This window comes from Alosa pseudoharengus, unplaced genomic scaffold, assembly GCF_046254945.1.
Source record: "Alosa pseudoharengus isolate Yale_2024_CS ecotype anadromous, Long Island Sound unplaced genomic scaffold, YU_APseudo_1.1 YU_APseudo_1.1_scf_7, whole genome shotgun sequence".
NCBI classification, from domain to species: Eukaryota; Metazoa; Chordata; class Actinopteri; order Clupeiformes; family Clupeidae; genus Alosa; species Alosa pseudoharengus.
Window position 1 is genome coordinate 23,964,261 of NW_027468859.1, and position 21,810 is coordinate 23,986,070.

The 21,810-nt window shown below is 41.2% G+C and overlaps 2 protein-coding genes across 7 annotated transcripts in view; one reads left to right on the top strand and one right to left on the bottom strand.

Annotated features, from left to right (window-relative positions):
• LOC143110495 (sterile alpha motif domain-containing protein 9-like) overlaps window positions 1-21,810 on the top strand; it is a 51,957-nt gene that overhangs the window by 11,207 nt on the left and 18,940 nt on the right. For 5 of the 6 annotated variants that reach the window (XM_076273406.1, XM_076273407.1, XM_076273408.1 and 2 more), the window contains 2 exons: window positions 7,309-7,380; window positions 7,618-7,706. In XM_076273406.1, the coding sequence (XP_076129521.1) occupies window positions 7,703-7,706 (4 nt within the window). In that variant the 5' untranslated portion in view covers window positions 7,309-7,380; window positions 7,618-7,702. Of the gene's footprint in view, window positions 1-5,306; window positions 7,381-7,617; window positions 7,707-21,810 lie in introns of those variants that run through there. The other variant, XM_076273411.1, reaches the window with a different exon arrangement.
• LOC143109727 (uncharacterized) lies at window positions 9,689-14,505 on the bottom strand. The gene is made up of 6 exons (XM_076272537.1): window positions 14,341-14,505; window positions 13,904-14,003; window positions 12,562-13,214; window positions 12,269-12,477; window positions 11,830-11,989; window positions 9,689-11,114 (listed from the first exon to the last, which is right to left on the bottom strand). Exons 1-6 carry the CDS (start codon window positions 14,417-14,419, stop codon window positions 10,963-10,965), a joined length of 1,353 nt encoding a protein of 450 aa, XP_076128652.1. The 5' UTR covers window positions 14,420-14,505; the 3' UTR covers window positions 9,689-10,962.

A 21,810-nucleotide genomic window follows, 5' to 3' on the forward strand; every position in this document is an offset into this window, starting at 1 on the left:
CCATCTACGTTCGACGTCCCCAACTTTCTTGGACAGAGACGGAGGGGCCACCACCATGAGCTCTGTCTTGTTGTTGTTGAGTTTGAGCAGGTTGGTGGCCATCCAAGTCTTAATATCATGCAGGCAGTGAACTAGTGATAGGGGAGGGAGATTGGTAGATGGTTTAGCGCTAATGTAGAGCTGGGTGTCGTCAGCATAGCAGTGGAAACTGAGCCCATGCTGACGGATGATCTGGCCGAGAGGGAGCATATAGATGGTGAACAGCAGGGGGCCAAGCACTGAGCCTTGGGGCACGCCGTGGTTGACTGGAGCTGGGGTCGAGTTGGAATCCTTGATAGTGATGTATTGCGTCCTAGTGAAGAGGTAGGAGTGAAACCAGGAGAGAGCGGAGTCAGAGAGTCCTAAGTGTTCATGAAGACGGTGAAGCAAGATGGTATGGGAGACTGTGTCAAAAGCTGCAGATAGGTCTAGGAGGATGAGAAGGCTGATGAGGCCATGTCTGCAGCTATGAGGAGGTCGTTCATGATCTTAATGAGCGCTGTCTCCGTGCTGTGGTGGGGTCGAAAGCCAGATTGGAGGGGTTCATAGAGGTTATGGTGGGACATGTGGTGTTGAAGTTGGGCAGCCACCGCTTTTTCCAATATCTTGCTGAGGAAGGGTAGGTTGGAGATTGGGCGGTAATTTCCAGGATCGTCAGGGTCCAGGCTGGGTTTTTTGAGGGTGGGAATGACCACAGACGTTTTAAAACTAGATGGCACCACACCAGATGTGAGAGAGGTGTTAATAATGTCAGTCATGGTAGGGCAAAGTGTGGGCAGACACGCCTTTACCAGGGCCGTGGGCATGGGGTCCAGTTTGCTAGAGGTGGATTTAGCTTTTGACACAAGATCCATGACCTGGTCATTACTGAGTGGTGAGAATGAGGAGAGAGAGCACTGATGTGGATGAGCAGAAGAGGTGGAGTTGCAGTCCTTCAGGTGAAAGGCAGGTGGACATGGGGCGCCTGTCTGACGGAGCTGCAGGTGGATGTCGTCCACTTTCTGCTGGAAGAAAGTCTGGAACTTGCAGCAGAGTTCTGCAGCATCTGATGGTTGGGGTGGATCTGGAGGGCGGAGGAGACGGTTTACAGTTGAGAAGAGCTGCTTTGGTTGATTCTGGTGTTTACTGATGAGAGTGGAGTAGTACAGAGTTTTAGCCCTGGAGAGAGCCTTTTTGTACTTCCCCACATGATCTTTGTAGGCCTCTTGATGTACAACCAGTCCAGATTTTTTGTACAGCGTTTCAAGCCGGCGCACAGCTGCCTTCAGATGGCGGAGCTCAGGAGTGAACCAAGGCGCGGGCTGGCTAAAAGTGACAGACCGAGTCTTCAGGGGGGCTACAGCATCCAGACTGTGAGAGAGAGCTTTGTTGTAGTGCTCAGTAAGGGCATCCACAGAGTAGCTGAAGGGGTGGGAGGCAAGATGTTCTGCCAGAATGCTCGACAGCACAGGTGTGGATACGCGCTTGATGTTCCTGAACGTGATTGTTCGATTCACACGCAGTCTGGGTGGGGGCTCAGGTACCGAGAAGAGGATAGCACGGTGATCGGAGACAGCTAGGTCCAGGCATTGGAGATTGAGGGGAGTTATGCCAGTGGAGCAGACTAAATCCAAGGTGTGGCCTTTGTCATGTGTGGGGCCATGTACATGCTGCGTTATGTTTAAACACTCAAGGATAGATAAGAACTCTGTTGCAAATGGGCAGCTTTGTGAGTCCACATGAATATTAAAATCAGTGGTGAGTAACTCTGAGAGTTCAGATAGAAACCCACTGTTGGCTTTGGGAGGGCGGTAGACAAGTATAACTTGTAGCTGTGCAGCCCCAGTCAACACAAAGTGCACGCATTCGAAGGTGCTGGAGTTCTTTGACCATGATGTCAGAATTGTATATGACAGCCAGCCCGCCACCACGGCCCAAGGAGCGAGGCTTTTGGATGTATACATAGCCTGGGGGAGTGGCCAGATTGAGAGAAGAAATCCTGCTGATTTTGCCATTTCTCGGTCAAACACATGAAATGGAGTTTTCTTTCAGTAATTATGTCATGAATTAGTTCTGCCTTGTTGTTTAATGAGCGAGTATTCAGGAGCATAAAGTTTGCCATCTTCATGGTGGACCAATGGTGGACAGTAGCCTATGTCGTCGGCTTATGACGATTTAGAAAAGGTTTGCCTACTCTGTTTTATGAACTAGGTCTACTAACTTAAGCTACTATAACATAGTAACCTAAACAGAATATGTTATGAACGTTCAGCCTTAGATTTTCGAAGCTGCCAGGTTATTGAAATGGATGGACCATGACATGGTTAAAACGGGTTTGATAGCCTACTTCGTTAAACATGAAACAACTTTAAACATTTTATTCTCTATCTCTAAGCTAAATACTATTGCATGTTCAGATAGGCTAACTGCCAAGTGACCGTACCGTGCTCCCAAACGTCTCCTGCAGCACTGTGCCTGCGTGCACCTTCTGAGTTCACTGAATGTATGACGTCACGGATTGGTGGCCGCAAGCCATTTCAATTAACACAGAAATTTTTTATTTTTGTACATTTCTAATTTCACAAACTATTAATGAGACATTTTAGCGAATATTCACGTTGGAACTAGTGGAAGTATTACAAATTTTAAAAAGTAAAAAACGGGTCTTGTCAAAAGGGAACTTGGACATCAAAGGGGCAAAAGGGCAGGTGCTAGAGTCCCTGTAGCCCCCCTTCTCTGCACGTGCCTGCTGCACGCAGTTTGCAGTGAAACCAGCGTGAGAGACCATGGAAACAAATGGAGCGTCTACCAGAAAACACAAGGAATTAGAAGAACGAATGGAGCCAGAGCAGGGAGCATAGACTGAAAGAGGAGGGAGTTAGCCAGTAAAGTAAAAAGTACCTAACACATACATAACACAAATACATAATGCATTACAAAATATTAACGCATTGTGTTTACCTATTTCCTTTGTGGGGGGGCTGATGTCATGTAACAGAGGCCGCAAAACCTGAAGCAGCAAGATCGTTTATTTTATTGTCTATGGAGTTAGCTGAAGATGTGAGGAGCTTGTAGGCGAAAATCTTCAGTTTTAAAAAGGTAGCCTGATCAGTTATCACCACCACCACATGCATCAGGCACTGTGCTAGGCACCAAGAGACAGAGGAGGGACCAACATTTAGCCAATAAATAGTAGCTGTACTGCAAACTGTTTTTCACTCTTGTTAGAGAAAGTATACAATGTCAACATGCACCAACAGCATGTTACATAAAGATGATACTTTTCGGGTCCTCTCTATAAAGATCCAACTTGAACATAGGCCCTATGCTACTCCATTTAATTGAGAACGTGTCTGAGTGCGCAGGAGAGGGAGAGAAAACGAGTGGCAGGTTCTAGCTGGCTTGTCATTGTTGATGATAATTGATATCTCCTTTTTATTAAGTTAAGATTAAACTAAATGCGGCAGTGGTTGGGACAGACTTATGGGGGCGAGAATAGGAATAAAGCAGGGGATGAGGATATCGACAGAGAAATAGATAGAGATCCCAAACATGAAATGAAGTGTTTGCACTTTCTGTGTATATTTTGTGGCATGTATTCATGCCAACAATGTTAATAAAATGACCAAATGCATTCAGTGACACTCATCTCATAAACTCATAATTCTCATATTTTCACCGGAAAAAAATTGGCTAATAGAAATTCTGATTGGCTAGTAACTTTAGAAAGTTACCAGCCACATTGGCTGGTGATCAAAAAAGTTAATTTAGAACCCTGGTTATGGACGTAACAGTCCTGTGTGGTAATTGCCCTGATCATTATATAAAGCTCTGTTCTCGCTGTCTAGCTTTCTCCCCTTTGAGCAATCCATGATTTGAAAATAACTTACTTATCACTAACTTACATATCCATCCGATTGTTTCTCGTCCCATCTCCTCTCCTCGCTCGTTTTCCTTGTCAGGCTATCAATGAGTCTCTTCACCATAGTAACTTTAGGCCTACTCACTGACTCGACTTCATCAGAATGCACAGATTTCACTGGCTGAGTAGCAGCAAGTGAGATGATGGTTCCTGAAGCTGTTATCCTAACCTACGAAACATTTAGCGCAGCTTTGAAATCTTCTGTGAAAATCTAAATTATTATGGTCTGGATCTGGATAGGATCACGTCAGGCTCCAGACACGGACCGCGGTCCGCCATTTAGTGACCCCTGCTCTAGACAAACAATGGCATTAGCTAATGCTATCATTGTGGCTAACTACTTTAGCTGCTGTCAGTAGCTAGCATTATTTTACTGTTGGATGTACAGTAATGTTAAGCTGGAAAGACAATACTGGAAATTTAAATGAAGGATCTATATAAATGCAGATACTGATAGATGAGCAAATAGCTAATAATCAGCAGATAATATCAGCACAGAAATTCATCGGTCCGGCTCTTGTTGTGAGCCTGCTCAATCTACACAACATTTTGGACAGACTTGATTCAAAAGTTTGTCGGATCCAACTGATTCTGGACTAAAATCAGGTCAATATCATAGTGTCTGCTTGGCATAACTCATAACATAAATCATGCAGTCAATATACAGAAAATTAAGATAGACCCAAGTTGGACACAGAATGCAGAAGACACAATGCCAGTATTTTACCTACTAAATAGGCCAATTTGCACCCCAATACACACTCACAAACACACACACATAGTCAAGGGCCTTTTCAATACACTTTTTTCTTTATCAACTCGTCTGAACCAGACTTAAAGGGTCATGCTCCTACCCGGGAGAATAACATTACATAATGCAACAGAAGGCATTCTGGGCGAGCACTGGCATTTTCAGACATGCTATTCTCCGTACATATCAGTGTAGCATCAAAATTATCTTGATTGAGTCTTTTTTATTCAATGTATTTAATATTTGAGTTTTTTATTTTTAAGTAATCCAAAAGTATTCAGATTACGTTACATTATTTTTGTAATCCAATCCTAATACATTACTGATTACAAAAATTGGTGTGTAGTCTGTACTCTGTAATGGATTACATTTCAAAGTAATCTGACCCAACACTGATAATAGTAATATTAATAGATATAAAATATCAACAATCAAAATAATGGGTTTTATATGAACAAAACCATAAACATACAAACCATAACTCAGCAAGGAAATTAATTAATTCAATTTAAAGTCTTTATACCCCTCTTGAGTCCCAATACTACAGCAAGAATGCAGAACACTAAGCAACTCATTCTACTGTACCAATGAAGAACTGAGGAAAAGAGTCTTGAATATGACCTCTTAGTGTTAATGGTTGGTCGACACAGCAGATGCTCATCAGAAGGCCGCAGTGGGTGATTGGAGATGTAGAGCTGGATCATGGAATTCAAATAGCAGGTAGCGCAGTAAGTGTACTATAGACCAGTGAGGGATTTGAATTTGATTCTATTAATGCTACTATAGAAAACCAATAGAGTAAATAAAAGAGGAGTTACTTGTGTCCTGTTTGGCTGATTAAAGACCAGATGTGCTGCAGCATTCTGAGTCAACTGTTTCACTACACAAGCAGGCCAGCTAACAATACATTGCAATAGTCCAGTCTAGAAAGAACCATGGCTTGCACAAGACGTTCCGTGGCATATTCTGTCAGATAACGTCTGATCTTCCTAATGTTGTAAAGGATAAACCAACATCATTTTGCAATTGAGGCTACATGCTCAGAGAAATGTAGCTGTCAATTGGGACGCCCAAGTTATGTGCTGATTCAGTCGGGGTCAGTTGAGGTCATGGATGAATATGTTTGGGAGAGATTAAGTTGGAGGTGCCGAAATTGAAATGGTTTATGGAATATTTCAACAGTTTACATTCCAAGAGCTGAATGCTAAATTAGTTAATGAACATCATAAATAGAAGACCGGTGACCAATGAAAATGTTGGTGGACAGCCTTATCCTAAGGGACTAATTTAGCCTAGTTCAGACTTCAAGCTAGCCTGGCTAGCGCCACCACTTCTCAATGAGACGTGGTCTGGGAACCAAACGTTCATTTTCTCGTATTTGAAAAAAATGCCCAGATCCGTTTATTGGGTGCCACGGATGTCTATCAAATGCTTCTGTGCATAGCTCATCATCGTCTTGCTTTCCCCCCTGTTCTGTGATTGGTTCCCTATCTGAGGCAAAAATTAGGGCGGTAGTTTCCAGGCTGCCTTAGCAGCGTGAATCAAATCGCGCGCAAGGCAGCATGGGAACACCCAGGCTAACTTCAAGCAGATTATGAAAGACATTTGAAACTAAAAGTAAACAAAGAGCACCTCTACATCAAAGTCGACATTGAAGAGTCTTGAGATTAAAGTTGGTAAAATGATTTGATAATTATACCTATTCATACATGGTCTTTAACTCATTGAATGCCAAGCTGTTGTCGGGAGCTTTGTCCTAGAGTGCCAGCAATCTAGACCATTGTTGATGATTTTTGTACAGCCACAGCATATTCTGTGTTATAGCTATGAACACATACAATATCTCGATTAAAAGGTGAGACTTTAAGCTCTCGGTGGGTGCAAACTGTGTATTTCTACACGCCTCTGTTCCTGAGAAATCCCAAGCTAAATAGTGGCTAGTTTTCATCAAAATCGCTGTTTTTTTTCTAGAAATGGAGATAAAACGTCTTTCATGAAATATGAAGTGTTGCCTGTTACTTGTGTAAACTTTCCGGGAAGTGATCAGCGAGACCTGGCGAGACTGCCACCTTGTGATAGACCCACGAAAATGGCCTGGTTTTGACCTGACGTGCATGCGTCACTGATTCGACTCAAAGCGGCAACCGAGTTATGATAAAATGTCCAGATAAAATGTCCAGATTGTGTGTTTTCATGAGTTTCACGATCGTCATATATTTCATTTCCATTCATCACAGAGTTCCCAAAATCACATATAAGATGTGTTAGAGTGTCTAGTTTCGTAATTTAAAAAAAAAGCTAAAAACTTAATATTACGTTTTTGGCACTCAACGCATGGGAAGGAAAAATGTAATATTACGTTTTTGGCACTCAATGAGTTAATGTCAGGAACTATACATTACTCACTACATATTTTTATGAATTGGTGAAAAAGGAATTGATGTTGATATTTGCTATTACTGTAAATGTATTGTATTATATACTATTTGAGCTTTAACATAAGTACTAGGTGACATACACTGGTGTGTAGATGTTTGTGATGCTGTTGAATGTTGTGAAGTGTGTGAAACAGTGGAGTATGAATGTATAATGTGCATAATGTATATTGTTGATGCAGTGCTTTGGAGCTCAAGACGTACTATACCTTACCTTACCTTATATTCTCCCACCGCTCACCATTCATGCTCAGGTAAGTGTGTATCAGTAATGACACTGTCATGATTCACAAAAAAAAAAAAAATCAAGATGAAATATTTAGTTATTGTTTGTTGTGAATTAAGTTAGGATATTATGGCATTCATTTAACAAATTATCCAAGGGAAAAGACAATGACATTTAGATATTAGAAGTTACTGCAGTATAATACAGTTCATGTAAATGCTAAACAGGTACTTAACAAACATTCCTGTGTGAACACCCCACCTAGATGCTGAAAAGGGTCCTTGAAGAAGACTAACAGTATTGGCACTTAAGACCTCTTAGCCATTCCATGGATTGTTGTGTTCTACAGAATGGGCAAGTATTAGAGCATGACATTTGAGTTTAGGGACCGTTCGTTATTTATAAACGGGGTCACCGGAGGAAAATAGGGGAGGGTCATGTATTTTTATTCTTTGTTGAGGGGAGGGTCACCTAACTTTTTTTCGTCTAGGAGGGAGGGTCACCCATCTTTTGTATTAATGAAAACAGCAAAAAATCAAAGTGGCTTGTTTGATTGTTGATTTCTGTCGCCATATAACGTTCTCTTTCGTTCCATAGTTGAACAATGAAAATAAGGGAGATTTCCCGGGTTTCTCACACAAAATACGGAAAATGTCAGCATTCGTTCCCATTAACGTTGGAAGGGTTGGAGCAACAAAGTAGCCTACTTTATTCACGCCTTACAGCCTATATCCATTTGGTCAACTTTATCCAGCCCTAAAAAAGCTAAATTTAACTTTGGTTTACTTGTAGTTTACCGTGTAGCCTAACTTTAAACAGTGTGCATGCTTAACATAAAGCATACTTGTGCTTCATTCATCCACACATCCAGCTAACGTTTTGACAAGCATTTCTACCAATTGACCTTGTTCCTGCCCATCTCTAGCTTTGCAAAAAAATATATAGTATTTACTGGTAACCAGCAACAAGTGCAATTTGTTAATCGCTGTCATTCTCTCTCCTGCCAACAAAAATGTGTTACGTTCCAAGTAGCAGTGCGTAATTCTGCTTCATAAAGTTGAACAAATACATTTGGTCAAATAGCCAGTTTATGGTCTACAGTGTAGTTGGTAAGTTATGGTAGGCCAACTTGGAGTGAATATACAGGGGGAATTCTTTGTCTAGCTGAGTAGCCTGGCAAGTGCGCACGTAGGCATAGCCTACGGCCGAACACTGCAAGCCGAACACTGCAAGCTTAAGCGCTCTCACGACAACCACGTCGTTAACTTAAACAGGCCTAGGTTAACATCACTCTGAGTTCACATTCAAGCAAGCAAAACGATGATTTGAATACATCTGTTTCACTGGAAGGGCAAGGGGTAACAACAGGGGTAACAACAGGACTACCCAGATAGCAAAATTGTTCCGGGCCTTTTATGGCCCAAACACTGTTTTTAGTTTTGGCAATCATACCGCCAGGAATGCAGGGCCAAAACCGGCCCAAACAATTTTGCCAAAAGCATGCCAGAAAAATGCCAACGCTTTACCAGAAGAGAGCCAGAAGACCCTAAATTGGCCCATATTCATGCCATAACTATGCCATAACATCGCCATTGAAAAGCCAGATGTCTCCCGAGCACAGGCCACAACTCTGCCAGATTATATTAAGACAACTAATTTGGCCCATATTCAATATCTGCGCCCAACAGCAACCATGCAATTCAAAGAGAATCAAACCAGGAAACCATAACTGCTGAAAATTAGTGTTTATTTTCAATAAACATAAACATATGACCTAAATAGGTAAACATTTACAATAATTATTTTAAATATAAGAAAATAAAATTATTTATTTAAAAAACATTTATGATACAAAAACATTTATGATACAAAGCTTGGTTTTAGAAATCACACTTAGTTGTGTAAACCATGAAAGACAGCAAACTTATAAACGGTAATGTATGTTAAACTGTGGCCAGAAACAGGCCAGAGTGGAATGTGTATGTGTGGCTGACTTTATGTGTTGGTGTGTGGCTGACTTTATGTGTTGGTGTGTGGCTGACTTTATGTGTTGGTGGGTGGCTGAGTTTATGTGTTGGTGGGTGGCTGAGTTTATGTGTTGGTGGGTGCCTGACTGTGTTGGTGTGTGGCTGACTTTATGTGTTGGTGTGTGGCTGACTTTATGTGTTGGTGTGTGGCTGACTTTATGTGTTGGTGTGCCTGACTATGTGTTGGTGTGGTGTGTGGCTGACTTTATGTGTTGGTATGTGGTGTGTGGCTGACTTTGTGTTGGTATGTGGTGTGTGGCTGACTTTGTGTTGGTGTGTGCCTGACTATGTGTTGGTGTGGTGGCTGACTATGTGTTAGTGTGTGCCTGACTATGTGTTGGTGTGTGGCTGACTTTATGTGTTGGTGTGTGGCTGACTTTATGTGTTGGTGTGTGGTGTGTGTCTGACTTTATGTGTTGGTGTGTGCCTGACTATGTGTTGGTGTGGTGTGTGGCTGACTTTATGTGTTGGTATGTGGTGTGTGGCTGACTTTATGTGTTGGTGTGTGGCTGACTTTATGTGTTGGTGGGTGGCTGACTTTATGTGTTGGTGGGTGGTGTGTGGCTGACTTTGTGTTGGTGTGTGGCTGACTATGTGTTGGTGGGTGGCTGACTTTATGTGTTGGTGTGTGCCTGACTATGTGTTGGTGTGTGGCTGACTTTATGTGTTGGTGGGTGGCTGACTTTATGTGTTGGTGGGTGGTGTGTGCCTGACTTGATGTGTTGGCGTGTGCCCAACTTTATGTGTTGGTGTGTGGCTGACTATGTCTTGGTGGGTGCCTGACTATGTGTTGGTGTGCGGCTGACTTTATGTGTTGGTGTGGTGTGTGGCTGACTTTATGTGTTGGTGTGTGCCTGACTATGTGTTGGTGTGTGGCTGACTATGTGTTGGTGTGTGGTGTGTGTCTGACTTGATGTGTTGGCGTGTGCCTAACTTTATGTGTTGGTGTGTGGCTGACTATGTGTTAGTGGGTGCCTGACTATGTGTTGGAGGGTGGCTGACTATGGAGGACACTGACTTTGTGTGTTGGTGTGTGGCTGACTTTATGTGTTGGTGTCTGGTGTGTGGCTGACTTTATGTGTTGGTGGGTGGCTGACTGTGTTGGTGTGTGCCTGACTGTGTTGGTGTGTGCCTGACTGTGTTGGTGTGTGGCTGACTGTGTTGGTGGGTGGCTGACTGTATGTGTTGGTGGGTGGCTGACTTTATGTGTTGGTGTGTGGCTGACTCTATGTGTTGGTGTGTGCCTGACTATGTGTTGGTGTGTGGTGTGTGGCTGACTTTATGTGTTTGTGTGGTGTGTGGCTGACTTTGTGTTGGTGTGTGGCTGACTTGATGTGTTTGTGTCTGCCTGACTATGTGCTGGTGTGTGGCTGACTTTGTGTTGGTGGGTGCCTGACTATGTGTTGGTGTGTGCCTGACTTGATGTGTTGGCGTGTGCACAACTTTATGTGTTGGCGTGTGGCTGACTATGTGTTGGTGGGTGCCTGACTGTGTTGGTGTGTGGCTGACTTTATGTGTTGGTGTGTGGTGTGTGGCTGACTGTGTTGGTGGGTGCCTGACTATGTGTTGTGGAGGGTGGCTGACTATGTGTTGGAGGGTGGCTGACTATGGAGGACTAGGCTTCTCCTCCTTCTACCCCCCTCTCGATCGCCAGACAAATAAAACCAACGCCTCAACCATTGCTCCACCTCCTGGTCCGTGGATTCTCTGCATCCAGGATTTCTCCGAATGGCTTCTAGAAACATAAATAATTAAAGATATCAGGGCAGGTTTCAGAGTTGAAATATAAGACTTTTTAAAGACAATCAATGCCATTTAAACTTAAATTTCATGTAGGCCTTTAAGTTAAGTCCCATTCTTCTGTTGACTTTGTGTGACAGACTTAAGGGAAAGGGACAGCATAATTATACATTATTATATTTATTATTATTAATATTATTACAGTTTCCAGTGTTTCTCACAGAACTGAGTTCTATTTGTGGTGGTAGGTTTGCAGAATTGACTTGAATTCAACAGTTTTTAACAAATAAGCGTAGCGTGGTTATGATGCTAACCAGATTTAAACACAATTTAGTACAACCTGGAAAATCATTGTGTGGTGGTCAATGTTGATATTGTGGTGGGCCGCCACAAATAAGTCAGTGTATGGGAAACACTGGTTTCTTTACCACTGTGGCGTTAAACAGGCACAGACCTTACAAAAGAGATGTATACATAGCCTGACAAGCCAGACTATATCATAATGTGTAGTCTGACCACAAATGATAACTAACAAATGATGACTAACACCCCTTTCACACGTACATGGTTATTTTGAAAAACAAACAAAATTTATCTGCGTTTATGCCCTTTGTTGACATACAAACAAAGACTACAAAGTTGGCAAATTAACCTAAAAATGTTTCCTGGTACGTCTAATGTACCTGTAATGTAATGTACGTCTAATCTACCTGTAACAACATTCCTGACTTCTAGGCCCTGGAATGACGTTTTGCCATGGAGGCCTGTCCAATTCATTTTGCAGGCCAAGTCATTCTGAATAAGCATCTTCATGACCCTCCATACAGTGTCCTTGAGAGTCACGCCCCCGGCAAGGCCTAGTATCAGCACCTGGAAAAATAAAAAATAAAAGTTTTGAAAATATGAATGTTCATTGCGGAGCCGGGGCAGTTCATTCACAACATGGGTGGTTTGTTCTTTTAACCCTCTAGAAGCCAAATAGTTAATAGTGGGTCAATTTATATTTTCTTAATGTAGAAAATCTTGATCTAACAGACATTTAAGATGAAAATCCAGTGTGAACCCTGCATGTATTCACACAAAAATGCTAAGACAAAAACAGTACAGAAAAGATCTGGTCCAAATACTAATGATAAAAGTAATTATTACCAAGTCCTTTCTCTTCTCTGGCTTGGTCTTAATGTCGCGGTCCAGCGCCAAAAGAGCCTCAGCATCCCTCAAGGGCAGGAAACTTCTGTCCATGTGGTGTCCATGTGGTGTAGGTGTAGAAGAGAGATCCTGAACAATCCGCAGCAGATTTCTCTGCATATCACACATCACCTCCTGCTTGGCAATGATCTCTCGGAGTAATGCTGCAACTAGAACATTTTAAAAACTGTTCAGTCCTTGCTAGCTATAACATAGAATTGTAATGTAAATGGGAATAGAGCATAAGGTCTCACCAGAGGGCAGGTCCATCTCAGAAGCAGCATGAGAGGCAAGATGGAATGGCTCAGGAGTTCCATGGTGGCGAGACGATTGAGGGGCAAGATGGTAGGATGGCTCAGGAGTTCCAAAGGCGCGAGATGGCTGCAGAGAGGCAAGATGGTAGGATGGCTCAGGAGTTCCATGGTGGCGAGACGATTGAGAGGCAAGATGGTAGGATGGTTCAGGAGTTCCATGCTGGCGAGACGATTGAGGGGCAAGATGGTAGGATGGCTCAGGAGTTCCATGGTGGCGAGACGATTGAGAGGCAAGATGGTCGGATGGCTCAGGAGTTCCATGGTGGCGAGACGATTGAGGGGCAAGATGGTAGGATGGCTCAGGAGTTCCAAGGTGGCAAGACGATTGAGGAGCAAGATGGTAGGATGGCTCAGGAGTTCCATGCTGGCGAGACGATTGAGAGGCATGATTGTATGATGGCTCAGGAGGTCCAAGGGCGTGAAACGGCTGCAGAGAGGCAAGTTGACTAGGCGGAGATATTTCTGATGAGGAAATGGCCTCACGCAACACTGACGGCAGAGGTGGAATGGAAGGCGCCTTAGGGAGGACTGGCTTGCGCTTCACAGGCTCCTCGTTAGACTCCTCCTGACTCGAGAGGAAGCGCTGGTTTGGTCTTTCAGAGAAATATAACAAAATATTTAGAACCCTGCAGCCATGTAAGTTTACACTGCCTACTATGAAGAGACCCATCTATAAATGAAACTCTATAAAACTGAAGTTAAAGTAAAACCTCAGTTGCTACTTCAAGTGCTACTTCTTACAGAAATTTGGCAACTTAAATGCTTAAATCTTTTTACATGCCTTAGTTTAGAGACAAACATAATGAAGACCAGGTGTGTCAAACATAAGGCCCAGGGGCCAGATCGGGCCCGCCAGCAGGTTCTTGCGTAGGAAGGGAAAATTAGAAAAAAAGAATAATCCCATCCAATTGTCTTCAACAATGTGTAATAAGCAATATTTCTATGATTTGATAAATTGCATTATTAAAAAGCACTATAACCATCTTAAGGAAGGAAGAGGCTGAGAAAACTGACATGGAAGTAGGGTATTTCAAGAGAAAAAGAGCAGTATATGATAGCAGTACATGATTTGTACTTGCTTGTAAGTGAGTATAGTAGAAGAGTATATCAAACAACAATCTGATACCCATGCAGAAAAATGATAATGACGGCCCCTACAAGGTCTCATTCCAACAAATCCAGCCCACTGCCCAATAAGAGTTTGACACACCTGATGTAGACAAACTGAGCAAAATCTGAGGGCAACAATCATTATCCTGGATTCAGCAGATGTGTGACATACCTGGTTTTTCTTTTTTCTGGCCTCCCCTCCTCTGCTTCTGACTGGAGGTCTGTGTCATCTTCTGCCCGGCGAAGTTTCAACCTTGCCTCACTAAAGCTATCTGTCAAGAATGGAAACCAAGTGAAAAACAAAGCTTTACCCAAACCGGTTTTAGTGTTGTGAGATTAGATCATGATTGTTATATATTAAATCATTCGGTTCTTGTAATGTCTGCATCCCAGTGTCAACTTTACATTACAAAAAAACAAATAATACACTTAATGGCACCAGTCATAAACATAAAAGTGTCATTAATGTTGTGCGTCATGCTAATAGGGCTCACTCTTATGTAGACACCTTCAAATAAAGTGTTACTGTTACATTTAAATTTTAAGAAATACATAAAAAAGGTGGCTTGATTTAGTTCCCATGAACAATGGATTAGAGTGAACACTCACTTGCTTTGTAAAGAACCCTGATGTCATAACTTGTCCAGGTCTCCTTAGGCATCTCACAGTTCTTGATGGCCTTCAACATGGCATCGAGTTTGTAGTTAGGCCATTTACAAGTCTCTGCTTCCACCCACACACCTGGCACCACCTCCACTTCATTCGTCTTAACGAAGCTCACTATGTAATACACTGAGGGTTGGGGGGGGGGGGATTGAAGTTATTTTAGATGTAAAAGGGGAAAGACAACGAAACTGCCCTGTTCCCCAAATGGCATCCTGAAATATTTTAATACGTCATTCAGCCTTGTACATTTTAAATCTGAAGACAAATTTGACACTACAAAAACTCCTACTTCATGAGAATCAACTGGGTAATGAAAGAATGTCTCCATCTTTGCAAATTCACGGTAGATGATGTACTCCTGGTCTTTATAGACAATTATATTTTCCACCAAAGCAACAATCTGATTGATTCTAACACAGTTGTCTCCTTCTGTAATTCTGACGCGCACATCATTCACTACCAGTTCTCTGAATTGTAGAACATCCCCTTCAAACAAGTCTGGTACAGGCCCATTTCTATGCTCTATATTTACTTGCATTTTTGGCCACTTAACCTCAACGCTAGGTTTTTGGTTGTGAACTTCAGACACTCTACGGATCACCTGAGTAAGAGGGCTGTGTGGTTTCCTGATCATTTTTTTTAATGTACACAGGTAATTTTCGAATGGAAACCCAGAGATCACATCTAAATGACCATGAATCTTTACATCATCACTAAGATGAATCAACCCATGTATATTGTAGACAACAAACTCAGGACCATACAATTTACTAAAGTGCTCCACAAATGACACAAGTAACCTTTTCGCAAAACCATTCAGAGCTGAACAAAGGCAGGGATTGGCTAAAATCGAGATGGCAACAGACAGCAGCATGAAGTTGTTATACATTTCCTCAGGTAACACACCCCTAAGAACAAGAGGACCGGTGTACAGAAGGAACTGCCTGAGTTCAGTTGCCTTCCACCTTAGTCTTTCTGCCAGACTCCTTGGCTTCCTAGCAAATTCAACTGGGACGAATGCTTTCAAACTTACCAGCTTTTCAGAGATCTCCTGCATGTCACGACCTGAACGACGACACCGAAGAGGACCAGAACTGCCAAACCACAAATCTAAGAGCCTCCTCATTACTCCCAAACAAACCAAATGCATATAATCGTGAGGAAACTGACTGACCATACCGATACCTGCTTCAAGTAGAGGGGAAACTGCTATGTGATGTTCCTCATCTGTGCCCCTCGCAAATGACTCATCAGTCCTATCAGCAGGACTTACCTCTGGGAATGTCATGCGGTGACGAGCATAAACACCTGGCTGTAAACACTTATCACATCCTGCATAACCTGAATGGCCTTTCACCTGTTTGATAAAGGCTCTAGCAGGAGCATCACAAATGACCGAACTTACCTTCAGGAACATGGTTTTTGAGCCTATGACAAATCCCTCTTTCAGCATTGTCAATTCTTGAACAAGGGCTCCAAGATACTCCTGCAATGAAGTGGGTTTAGTCTCACCACAGAACAAAGCAATTAACAGTGGCCTGCTGGAAACATAGTCTTTGTGACGCAACATGCCTAACACTGGCCAGAACTGAGTCAACGAACTCTTAAACAGCGGCAATCCATCGAAATTAAGCTGCAACATAAAGACGTTTCTATCTGGAAATTTGGACGACAAATGCTCAAAGGTTTTGCGAAACATGTTCAAAATACCAAAATAGAAAAACACCCCACCAGCCAACCTTTCTAGAGTGTACTTGGTTGCCGTTTTTAAAAGGGTTCTCCCATCCTTTGGAAGAAAGGGGTGATGCACTCTAAGGATGCACAGAAGAGCAGACAATGCCACTAATGACACACCATACTCAACAGCCCAGTCAGACAGAGCAGTGGACAAATCTAATGAAGGAGAAACCTCATCATCCTCCTCATCATCTTCGGAGAACTCATAATTTTCAGAGACCTCATCCTCGCTCACCATCTCATCACTCACCATCTCAGTGTCCACAACTTCACCAAAGTCACTACTAACCATCCCACTGTGCTCTACAACACCTGTGCAAAGACTTCTTTGTACCTCTAAAATTCTGTCGTTTGTCCTTTTTATGGCTCTCTTGCGCATGTTACTCCACTGGGACCGCTCCATTGTGAACTAGGGGAAACCAAACACATCAGACATTTGTTAACGCTACTGATTTATTTAGAGAAAAAAGAGAAGAGAAAGGTCTTTGTATGTCTTGAACAGTGTATGTCCCAAGCAGTCTAGGCTGTACTGTAGGGTAAACCTTAAATAGTCACATAAAAAACAACTCCACTGCTCATTTGATTTATTTGTATTGAAATTTGAAATCAAATCTTTCAAATGTCAATAAACATACGCTGTTCGAGGCATACAATGTTACACTAACCAAATAAAACAGCTCCGTTCAAAAATACTTAGAGAAGGTAATGAAACATATTTCATGTTGAAGCCTGCAGCTTATTGATAATTTCATAGATTGTAAAAATCTGTCAGGCTCAATTGTGGAATAAGATAGCAACCATGAAATGAAGAACATGGAAAAAGACATTTTTTGTTGGTGAGGCTAAATACAGTCATATTAATATAGCCTAAAAGTATTCACCCCTTGCAGACACGTGACTTAAGTCACGTGACGGCTCCATGCTGGACAGCAAAAAGATAGGAGACGGACGGCAAATTACATTGTCATAATGATTATGATGAACTGAACACCATTACTATCATATTTGTAGTTCAATGTATTGCTGTTTGGGGTCTGACAGTCAAAGAAAGATGCCAGTGGTGTTAGATGAAATGGGTAATGATCGCAAATGTAAAGTTATTAAAACTGGTGGTAACAGCAGGGGGAGATAACGTTAGGTCGTAACCTTAGGCTACTGTAATTAACATTATAGTAAATGAACACCCATAAGTATTTCTGGACTAAAATATTGCAAAGCGATTTGGTTACTTTATTTGTCTTGCTTTTATCAGTTGTAACATAGTCACAACGTTAAGGATGTCATATCAGAACATGAAATAATAACTTAGCTGCCACACTTAGAACAGAGAAGGTTTAAAGCGGAGCATCAAGGATCTTTGCTTAGAAGCTAGCTATTCTAGCTAACGTTTATCGTAGCTCATAGTGCTAGGGCTAATGTAACTCGTCAGTTTGTACGTTGCCCAGCGAATAAACTTACTTCTTACATGTCTAAAGTTAAAGAATTGAAAGAAATAGGAAATTTAAAAAAACCTTGAACGGTATTATCTGTTTACATTCAGATCTTGCCATAGACTTTGCCTAAATGCTTGTAGTCTGCCGTCCTGTTCAGTCTATGGTTGCCATAGTAACCGCTGCTGTGCTTCTTACACTGACGAGATAACCATGCAATTGTGGTTGAAATGGTTATGGTTATGGTTATGGATTTAGCAGACGCCTTTGTCCAAAGCGACATATAAATACAAAACAACATAATAATATTTAAAAATGAACAGGGAACAGATTAAAATCTAGGTCAAATATAGTAAGGAGAATAGTTGTAGTACACAATAATATCAATTCAATCAATAGCCTAATAAAAAAGCAATGTAAAAAAGGGGAAAGGCAATAATAAAACAATAATGTCAATTCAATCAATAATATAAAAACAATAACATGCTAAGACTACATTAAGGAGAATATCAAGAATAAACAATAATGTCAAATTAATTAACAGCCCAATTAAAATAAAACAACATTATATAAACCATAACACATAAGCGCTTAAACAACTAAGTATATGTTGAATAGGAATGTCTTTAGACCCCTCTTAAACGACCCAAAACTACCACAGGAACGGAGACCACTGGGCAGTTCATTCCACCAACATGGAACCACTGAAGAAAAGAGTCTGGAATTAGACCCAGTTTTTATGATAAGATAAAGATCAATATAAGATCAATAAAATAAAACAACAGCAGTGATTGGCTGCAAAAATAAATAATGTCACGCATCTTGCACCTCTCAAAACTGGGCTATCAGGTAACCTAGAGAAAAATTTGAAATTTGAAAATTATGAAATATGACTAAGGCATTAAAATGCTGCTTGTTTGTCAGGATACTTTTTCACTGATTTATTTTAAAAAATATGAGCTATGAGTGTGAATGTTATATAATCCATCCCCTAATTCTGTTTTACTGGTTTATTTGACAAATAATCTATATAGATTTGCTCTATAAAGACCTTATGTCTGTTTGGGATTGTTTTGAGAGCCTATTGATGTATCTCAGAATAAAGGAATGTCCACAACATTAGTGATGGTTTTTTTGTGTGTGTGAATGTATTTTACTTAACTCATTGAATGTAGCTGGATACTCATGAACGCATGTCTCTAATAGCCACAATAGGAGTAATTTTAGCAACACCGTATTTTGTGTGGCCCATAACGACCCAGTGGATCATGAAAATGTGCCAAAATTCACATTCCTTGCTTGTTGTTGGTACATTAATCCCATTCAGATTTCCACTTATCTGAGATGTAAGAGTTCAGTATAGGTTTAAGGTCTGGGGCAGGGATTTGACATTCTGTGACTTCTTTATTGAGGGTTTGCTTAGAGGCACTGTCCGCTTTCTCATTTCCCCTCAGACCAACATGGCCTGGGACCCAGCAAAAAACTACACTCAAGTTCTGGTTCTTTAGACGTTCTAGTTGATCAAGCTCAGCTTTGGTTGTACTTTTTGCGTGACATTAAAGCTGTAATTACATACATAGTTATTCTACTGATCTTTATACTATTCATCCTGCACATAGACTTATTCTTACTACTCTTATAATGTTGTTTCTGCACTACAATGACACTGTTTCCACACTGTACATAGCTGTATGTTATGTACATCTGTTTTATTATATTCTGTTAATACACTGCATATATCTATATTATTATTTATACTATTATAATGTTACTGCTACATCTACATACATTATTCTACTTATTGTATGAGATAACTGCTAATACACTGCACATATTTATATTTAATTCATATCACTCTAAACCACCTTCTCACCTCACTCCCGAAACACAAAGAAAACAAACCAAAATATATCTATGCAAGAACATGGGATGTCGTTGTATTCCAAACAATAAGCCAACAGTCGTGGAAGGGCATTACTACGGTTAAATCTCACTATAATCTCCTAGCTGTGCGATATGTCCCATTACAACCCATTGATTTGATTCGTGTTCTTGCCGTCCACTAGGTTATTTTGCTGTGGCGCGAACAAAACGTGACGTCACATGCAAGGGCTGCAGGCTCACATTGCTTTGACTGTGCTAGAAGGCTACATCAATTATCAAACAACGCGAACTTCACCTGATCTCACGAAGGCAGTAATTTTTAAAAAGCCCAAAACTAAATAGAAAACATGTGAAACTCAAATTTAAAATTAGACTGGCGCATCCCTCATGTACACTAGTAGGCAGAATGCAGCAAGTACCCCTGGCTGCAGCTTGCAGATCGGGGCTGGGCTCAATGTGAGGCGGAGCTGCAGCTAGGGGCTTCTCGAATGCAGCGGGAAAATGTCTGCCTCTTGCATTCTTTAGGTGCCATCTTGACCACGCCATGCGGTGTTAATAGACACGAAGTAGTGGCTTTTATACGGATTTCTTCAAACAACCATTGAATACTCTAAAAATGTGCATATGCTATTTTAATACCAATAAACTGCCTATCCATACATCATATGCAATTTTCTCATCAAATTTTAGTCATCTAAAACTGATATGACCGTCTGCCTGGTGCTCATGAGGGCAAGTTAGGATACGAAAAAAAATCTAAAGTTACTTAGCAAAGACGTTTACACAGCCTAACGTTACGCAAAAACAAACAAAAAAATGCAACATAGAACGAGAGTTAAAACCATACAGAATACAGCTTACCTTACTTTTAGTTGGCTCTTGGTAGTCACAGGTGAAATCTCTGTCAGGAAATGTACAGGAACATTTGGTTTTGGTGAACATGCTAAACCTAGCAGCTAGCTAAAGTAAGTGCTACGGTCAGGTACAACTATTCAAAAAAGGGAGTTTAATGCTTCTCATATCATATAATGCCAGTTTACACGGAACTTACCACCTACAATATACAACAGAAAATATAATTAGGTAACTGGCTATTTGCACGATAGTTAATGGAATTACTAAAAATAAAGCATGGTTAAGCTTAAGCAACACACTTTACCTCAGCGATCGGTGACAGGTACTGAGGGTGAGAACATGGGTGAGAAGAATAGTCCGACTTTGTTTTAAAATGGCGGCAGTAAGGTCAAAGGGTAAATCACAAATTGTTTAATAAGTTCGTTTTTTTCCATACTTAAATATCACGTATCAGTGTTTATTACATTTATTATTATATTTATTATGTCAAGTTAATTATTGTCCGAGTCTACCTTTACATACATTTAAAATACGATTTCAGTAAAATGTATTTACCGGTATTATTAAATGAAATTGTGTAACTTTCGTGTAATTTCGTAAAGTTATGACAAAGACAATCTTGTCCATTAGAGACTATATTTTCTGATAAAACCATAGGATAAAACTGGAGAGGAAATACTTGTCTAAGACATTTCACAATCACTCCCACAACAGCAACTGAAAAATACGTTGAATCTGGCATGTTTCCTATTTGCCAGAAGAGAGCCATAAAATAATGCCCCTCCCTCCACCACCTCCAGCTGCCGCCACCACCTATTCCGGAACTCTTCAGGGTTGCCATCCATTTGCCGACATCGTACACAAACCAAACAAATGCCAGAAGAATCCAGAAAAGGCCCGGAAGATTTTGCTATCTGACAGAGACAGGCCAGAATGCAGGACTAATGTTATAAGAGTATTACAGTAATATGGGATATTCTAGCCTACGGGGAAATATTAAAACGGCAAGACAGCAGGGAAACGTTAAAATGATAAACCCGGAAAAAGTTGGCATGTTAGGTATTTTTCGGTCACTGTGATTATTTGTGAAATTGTGCAAACGGCCTTTTCAAGTCATTTGAGAAGGAAGGAGTGTAGCAAGCTCCCAAATTGACGCTCGTCTGAGAAATTGAGTTTTGGATAATGTTCAGCTTCGGCAGCTTTACAATGACTGAGGAAGCCTAGAGACGAGTCCATAGCAACAAGTTCATGCGTTGAATTTGTTATTACCCAGTGTGCTTTGTTGAATGGTCTCAATGCTTTATTGTTTTATTTCATGTGAATACTTACTAGAGGAGTAACTTTTCAAGTAGGCTAATGCAGTTGCAGGAAGTGTGCATTTAGGGGCCGTTTACACGAAACCGCCGAGTGGATTTTATCTTACCGCTTTCACACCTTTAACGACTCCGGCAAGAAAAAACCTTGCGTGTACACACAGAGGTGTAACCGGCTAAGTGTGCTGTAGTGC